Genomic DNA, 7,940 nt, shown 5'->3' with positions numbered 1-7,940 from the left:
GTCTATTTTCACACATCGGCACCTTTAGTTGCTACTGTTTTCAAAACAAATGCGTCACACCGGCTCACTCAGGTGAAGTGGTTCACAGCGGCCGTTTGGTTTGAACCCGAAGTGCTTACACACGACAGCTGTGGCGTTCAGCTTTGAAACCAATTCCATCTTTGTTTTTTTTTACCCCCAAATCTCAACTAGCTCCTCTAACTTGCTCCTCCTGCTGCACTCTGGGTAACGCCAGGGGTCTGCCTCCCTACACAGAGACAGTGCAGCTGACAAGTGACTGACCAGACACGAGATGAGGGTTACCTCCTCATTACGCTGAGGAAGAGAGAGGGGTTAGTGGAAACGTGGAGAAACTGAAGGGAAAACTCTTATCATCCAGTCACTTTGAAAGAGGGACACCGGGAAAACATAAAAATGGAAATTGTCACGGCTGGCAAAGTTATCAAGCCCATTAAAAGTTATCATGTGATTAATGGATTTATTGCGACAGGCCTAACAATAATGATTTTGGATTATGTTGTTGAAAAGGCAAGTTACTTTAGCGCACTTGTTTATCTGGACATATAAGCACCATTAATGTTAGATGTAAATCATCCAGTAGCAGCACGTTTTGTTAGATCCAGTCATCCCATTTCTCCTCTTAGATTTATTGGGATGGAAGAAGGTATCACTCCCCTCTAAGAGGAGGGAATTCGGATGTTTTACCTCCCTATATAACATATGTTTCTGAATTGGATTGTTGATTTTCAAGAAGGCCTGAGGGATGAAAGGTCAAAACTAAATGCATACAGAGTGTGAAAGACTGTTTTACTCTGTTCAAATCAATGAAGGGCACTGCGTCGGTTTGACTGCATTTCTTTTATTTTCACAGACAGAAGTACTTCTACTTGCCTTCAGCAACATTTATATATAATGTAGTTGTATTATGTGGCTTTCGATGGAGTTTCCCAAAGTGACAAAATAATCCTGAGGATATCACCCTGCATTACTAATTACTGGATGTGGGATGTGCAATGAGTTGTATGATGAAAAATTTAGGATCCAGTTTAGTATCTGTTTTGATTGTAATGATCTATCTTTTTTATATCCTCCAGCTTTTAACGTGCAGTACTAATTCGATGGAGTGTGCCTTCAATTTTTTGATTACTGAACTATTCATCTGCCTCTTTTTCTGCTCTTCTAAGGATTCTGAAATTCATATGGTATTTGTCATTAACTTTGTACAACTAAGCCTTTCTTTTTCTGTCACACTTACAGATGTCTGATACCGACTGTATGCGAGGCTGAGGATGGAGCCATCTTGAAGGTCTGACTCTGAAGGGTTTGAACAGCTCAAACATGCTGTCAGGACTTGTGTCCGCTGCCTGCCACTCTCTGAAGTGGACTTTGCCGAACTGGAAAGCCAAACTTCACAGACTTTATAGTCCATCAAAGCCAGGGCGATGGCTTCTGGGAACTGTGGTTGAAAGAGGGGCTCATGGATGGACTATAGCGCCATCATCAAGGGTAAACCAGAAGCCAGTGTTTACCAGAGCTCCAGCATTTGGAGATAAGCTTGCTATCATAGACAGCAGTGGCAGCCACAGCTACAAACAGCTGTATTGCAGCAGCAGAGGCCTTGCAGGTAGAATCAGCTCCACTCTCAGTTGTGACTTCGGGGGTCTGGAAGGAAAACGAATCTCCTTCCTGTGCGCTAATGATGCTTCTTATACAGTGGCACAGTGGGCGGCTTGGATGAGTGGTGGGACAGCCGTGCCACTCTACCGAAAACACCCTGTGTCTGAGCTGGAGTACATCATCTCCGACTCCCAGAGTTCACTGCTTGTGGCAGGGCATCCCTTTGCTGAAACCCTTGAGCCACTGGCACAGAGGATGGGGCTGCCATGTCTGACTCTACCCCCTACTTCTTACCTGAGCACTTTAGATGGAGCAGACACCCAAGAGAAGGAGACAGGAGACCCCACAGACTGGGCTGATCGACCAGCTATGATCATCTACACCAGTGGTACCACGGGGAGACCCAAGGGAGTTCTACATACACACAGCAACATCCAAGCCATGGTAAATATTGTCTTTTAAAATATTTTTACAGTGAAGACAAAACAAATTACATTTCAACTTCTTTTTGTTATAGATTCATAGGCTTCTAGTTTTATGAACAGGACATGTTTGGTTAACAGCTTTGACATGGAAGAGTAGGGCTGCAAATAAAAGAACATTTTCAGTAACAATTATTGTACCCATTATGTTCTCCATAAACAAATAATCATTTTGTCAATAAAATGTCGGAAAATGGTGAAACATCAAACCAGTGAACTTTTGGCTCTTTTGTTAAAAAAGAAATACTACTGTAATTCTGATTATTAAAATACAGTTCTTGCCACTCCATAGCTGCGGATGGTACAGCTTGTGTTCATAGACCTTAGTATAATTTAAATGAGTGAGTTATATAAAAATTCATCCCCCATACAGTTGTAATAGACAGGGAAATTAGCTATATGCTGTTTTTTGTACCAGGCTGTAAACATGTTTTTTTCTGTAAAGTTGGATATTTAACATGGGGGTCAATGGGGATTGACTCACCAGCGTCAAGTCGTCATTCGAAGAACTGCAGTTTTTGGCTTCATTTTTCATTAAGTTTGCCACTTTATTATGCTAATGGGCTTAAAAGCTGTGGCTAATTAAAATGATGAGCAGTATGGGTTTTCTGTCAACTATCTTCATCTGTTGTATGTAATCCTGGCTCTTACCTAACTGATAAGAGCCTTCCAGTACTGAATTTATACGATGGGCCTTTTATTTAACGTACCTTTCAGATTTAATATTACAAATATAGTAACAGCCTACTATGTTTTGTCATCATAATGTCTGGGGAGAGGGGACTTTAAACGCCTCTTGTTGGTGTGTTCAGGTGCTTGTAGGAAGCTCAGACATCACTGGCTTTAGAGTCAGAAATCTACTTTTTCGACACGTGAGAAATTGCTAAATAAACATCTTTTTTAGGCTATCCATGTTTGTCTTTTAAGTTTAATTTATGGAAAACCTGCCATTTGATATTTCATGCAGTGCACTCAGAGATTATGCTGGCTATCCAGGAGCTCTGACAAATGCAGAACCACATAAAATGTATGCATGTTTCTGAGTGCAAGAAGTGTTTAGAAAATCCACCCCACCCACTTCTGACTCCTGATTAGCATCGTTCCTCCTTTGTTCCAGGAGAGCTTTCTAAATAATAATCACTAATTTATGCCATTAGAGATCTCCTGAAAATTTTCCTGTGTGTATTTAAGCAAAATTGACCTACATGTTCAATAGTGTGGAAAATTAAATCCCTCCAAAATAAGGCAGGGCTTCATTTGTCTCTGGTTGGCCCAGAGAAGTGAGTGAGTGATTAAGTGAGTCTGTCTGTTTACCTGGAAGGCAACAACATAAGATTCCTGGAAAGCTCCTCTGTCAGGTTTTTGTGAAAGAAGACTTTAGGCAAACTTGGAAGGAAAATACATTTGCTGATAATTTAACTTGCAAATTTTAGATCTGATTAGCCCCATCTTCCACTACCACCATTTTGATGTATTTGACAATTTCTGTGTATATACACACATTGAATGTTTCTTTGCTGATTTTTGTTATTGGAGGTTAGTTGAAGATAGTCCCTTCAATTAATGCTGCGATTCTCCCGCTGTAAATGGAAAAGTCAAAATCAATTAATTAGCATTTATGTTCATAAGCATGTGGTGGAAGTTTCACTGTTAATAAACAAAGCAAGATTATACTTTATTATATGCTCAAACAAACATCGAGTGGACAGAACACTTGTTCAATATAAATCAATTGAAACACACAGCTTCTGCATATTTTTATTTCTTTATTTATATATTTTTTATTATATTTCAGGTAATCAGCAGACAGTTGCCTAAAGCAAAGTACTTGTGGCAGTTTTCACATGCTAACTGTTACCGCTAGCTGTTAGGTTTGCACACAGAACACTGTGACCACTCATATTTTCAATGTACTTTTTTCCCATTAGTTAACTCACCACATAGAACATTCTACACTGTACTCCATGCATTTTGACAAATGTATTTATTTATTTGGCAAATTAATGCATTATGTCTGCCTATCATATGGTAAAGGTTAGTTTTATATCAGCATATGACATGGAAAATACAGTCTGAACAGATAACCCCCATATTTCCATTTAATTTCCATTAATTCCCAATAAATTACTGTTATTTCCCGTGGGAAGTTTCCACCTTGAATATTTCCTGAATTTTGCAACCCCAATATCCTTTTTTACTAAAGTGGGCTCGTTTTCAGTGATGCGCAAATAAAATGAAGGCCGTGTACAACAACACTTAAAATGTGTTGTTGCATAATAACAGCTGGCTTCTTAAATGTGGTGAATCACTCAAACCACAAACCATAAAAAACTAGCCTTACAGAGCTGAGCCTGTTTTGTTGTTTGTTGGTGATTTTATTTGGTTGCTGCTAACTGCTAAAACAATGCTGTGACATCATGCTGACATACTCAATTTTATATCAGTTATAATGATGGCATTTCAAAACACAAATAATAAAAATGTTAAAAATTTTGAATTATGGAGTTCTTTCTGTGCTCACAGCTTGCACATCATGCAGGGGAGAAATCAAGTCAAGTCTCAGCAGACCATAGTGCAGTTGGATTATAAGATTTTTGTTATTATTATGCCCTCAACTACATCTAAATTCATTGAACCTAGGGGTTATCAGAAGTCAATACAGCAGTTTAGACAAGAAATTAAGTACAAACTTAACAAATGTCTGAACATTTGAACCCCCCGTCACCCTCAGGTTCAGTGTCTGGTTTCGGAGTGGGCGTGGTCCAGAGATGACATCATCCTCCACACCTTGCCGCTCCACCACGTGCATGGCATCGTTAACAAGCTACTGTGCCCGCTCTGGGTGGGCGCCACATGCGTCATGCTGCCGGATTTCCAACCTCAGAAGGTCTCGTCTGCACTCTTGTCTCTTTGCGGTTCTAACTCTTTCTCTTGTTCCAGCATACATATTCATTAACAACCCTGAACAAAAGAGGCAGTTGTACGGCTGTAAGGCTTGGAAGTTCACTATAGAGAGCCAAACTATCATTGACAGAGAGGCTAAGAAATATTTCAGAATGTCCTGTGTGGACAAAGTTCTGCTGGGTTGGAAAACCTAATCTTTTTCCACATCAATCCCTCTTTCTCTATCAGTGTTTCCCTTTCCCCTTCCAGTTTTTTCTTCTTCCTCCTTTTTCCCCTGCTTTATCTCCTCTCCCTCTCTTCTTCTATCTGTCTCTCCTCCTCCTCCTTCTCCTCCTCCTCTCTCTCTGACTGTCAAACTAAGTGTTTGGGGCTCAGTGATGAATTGCCTTCTGTGGTTTTGTATCTGACCAATGCCGACTCACGGCAGGGGCTTAAGCAGCGGATCAATCGATGAGCTGACATTGAAGGATGATGGTGCATGTTTGGCCCTGAGAAGGGAGGGTAAGAGGTGGTGTGTGTTTGTGTGTGTGTTTTTGTGCATTTGTGGCTGTCTGTATATGCGGTATTGGAACATGCTGTATAGGGGTTTAGATGCACGTTTTACACTGACTGTGTGTTTTTGTTTGTGTGTCAGGACCTCTACAACTTAATGGCAGTGAGGGTAGATGGAAAGAAAAGGTATTTAAAGGACATGTGTATATGTCAGCATAGGTATTGTCACACTGTAATATCAGTATTGAGCTGTTATCCCTGACCTTGTGTACTAAACCACAAAACCCCTCCTCTCACCCTCAGAAAAAAAACCTTTATTCTCCTCCTACTGAAGTAACAGTACATTGATGAAGTGATCGATAGTCTGTCTCTTATATCTCCTAAGATCTCTGAAGGGTAGCCTAGGCAGCAGAGGCCTGCATTGATTTTTTCGGATTTCGCCTGGAGATAGTGACAAAAAATTTCGGTGTTGGAATGGTGATCCAGTAAATCGTACATAAGTCTTTCTCAAGTGTGCTGCTGCCGACTGACAGGGGCAGATACTCTTCCTTGGGTTTGCAATACACTGGTCAGACTGTTTTGTTTGTTTGAATCCCCAATGACTACTTCAACCATGACGGCAATTACTCATTATCACATTAAAACATTTGTTATCACAGACATTTGATATTTAATAAGAGGGAGAGACAAACCATCAATTCATTGTCTTCTAAAAGGTAAAGGCATTTTATTTGCTGATAGATGAGGCGCTACTTTAAAGGTATCCTTACACACTCACATCTGCCTGTTCTATAATTCAAAGATTCTCTAAAGTAATATTTAATACATTAATGCCTTAGGTTGGGCAAGACTTGAGGGGAATGAAGCATTTTGACAGTGTTTTGTCTCTGGGGATGGACATATCTCGATACAGTAGGTCTACCAGTCGGTTGGCCTGTCCACCACTTTGGTCCTGACAGAAATATCTCAGCAACTAATGGATGGATTCCCATGGAATTTTGTACATACATTTATGGTCCCCAGAAGAGAAATTACACTGACTTTAGTGATCAACAGTAGTTAAAGTGGTAGGAATACACTCTTTTATTCAGACTTCTGTCATATTTGTGTCTCATTAAATCAGTCGTACAAACAGTAATGTCCATGTTGCTACAGTGTTTGTATGTGCAAAAAACCATGCAATGCATACGACGGCTAACCTGGCTAGAGTCGCCCCACCCCCTTAAATATAATGGTTTTCAAACTTGTAACTGGAACACTTCAACTTAGCTGTGATGTCATTCCCAGTATAGACCTCCGTGTTCCGAGATAAATGTAGCAAAGCATTACACTTCCTCACATGCACAACAGCTTTCTCTAAGCCACATACGTAAACATACCTGCAAATGTTTTTTTGGTCCGTTCAGACAGGGGTGTGGTCCTTACTCTTTAATAACGTTATCGCTGCTAACAACACACTTATCGTGCTGTAGCTGTTACCTACAACCAACAGCTTTTTCTCTCCTTTCACATCTCCTTTGGAGCTCCACCTGTCAGCTGCGGTCAATCAAACACCTGCACACCTGACCCATACAGCTCTATTAATTTTTGTATCTTAATGTCCATAAAATTTCCTTTATTTTTCTCTAATCCTCCGTAATAACGTTTCCGCAATTGATAAATTATTAGCTACACATTAGCAAGGCAGTGGGTAACTGTAAACGTCATACCCGCATAGGCGATTACATAACCACACATTGGTTCAAACGTCAACGGTACCCAACCCTACTGTATTTAGGAAGAATTAGCAAATGTATTCAAGTCCCGTGTGAGTGATGAGGCCTGAGCAGATCATAGAGTTGTTTAGGATGCAGGTCATGGCCCTGGGCTCTCATCACATCCTGTCCCCTAGGTGGAGTTCAGCTCTTTGACAGACATGAATTGCCTTCCTCTCCTCTCCAGACTGGAATTGTGGAAGCGCTCCACTGCACTTGATAGACACACCGGCCAGAATGGTCAGGGCACATTCTGTTAATAAACCGTCTCTGTGCGCAAAGTAGCATTCAGTATGTTTAAAGCTGAACTGTGAAGGCCCACAATTTTTAGATCAACTTGTAATGATGTTGTGAGAGAGGCAGAGGAGGGGAGAGAAGTTGGAAAGATAATAAAATTGGTTGTGTCTATGACGAGGTGACTCAAAGGAGAAGTGGAAGGAAGAGTTCAGAAATTGCTAGCACATTAAGAAGGATGTGGTGCTACTGCAGGTGTGTGTGTGTGTGTGTGTGTGTGTGTGTGTGTGTGTGTGTGTGTGTGTGTGTGTGTGTGTGTGTGTGTGTGTGTGTGTGTGTGTGTGTGTGTGTGTGTGTGTGTGTGTGTGTGTGTGTGTGTGTGTGTGTGTGTGTGTGTGTGTGTGTGTGTGTGTGTGTGTGTGTGTGTGTGTGTGTGTGTGTGTGTGTAAGGAGGAGG

At 40.9% G+C, this 7,940-nt stretch overlaps 1 protein-coding gene across 2 annotated transcripts in view; it reads left to right on the top strand.

Moving 5' to 3' along the window:
• Window positions 1-1,267: 1,267 nt before the first annotated feature.
• acsf3 (acyl-CoA synthetase family member 3) overlaps window positions 1,268-7,940 on the top strand; it is a 34,315-nt gene continuing 27,642 nt past the window's right edge. The window contains exons 1-2 of one of the 2 annotated variants that reach the window (XM_083916331.1): window positions 1,268-2,061; window positions 4,831-4,986. In XM_083916331.1, coding sequence (XP_083772457.1) covers window positions 1,339-2,061; window positions 4,831-4,986 — 879 coding nt within the window. In that variant the 5' untranslated portion in view covers window positions 1,268-1,338. The remainder of the gene's footprint in view (window positions 2,062-4,830; window positions 4,987-7,940) is intronic. The other variant, XM_083916332.1, reaches the window with a different exon arrangement.

The sequence above is a fragment of the Echiichthys vipera genome, assembly GCF_963691815.1.
Source record: "Echiichthys vipera genome assembly, chromosome: 1".
In the NCBI taxonomy this organism is placed as follows: domain Eukaryota; kingdom Metazoa; phylum Chordata; class Actinopteri; order Perciformes; family Trachinidae; genus Echiichthys; species Echiichthys vipera.
Note: the sequence above shows the minus strand (reverse complement) of the source record. Positions and strands in the feature narration are given on the sequence as shown.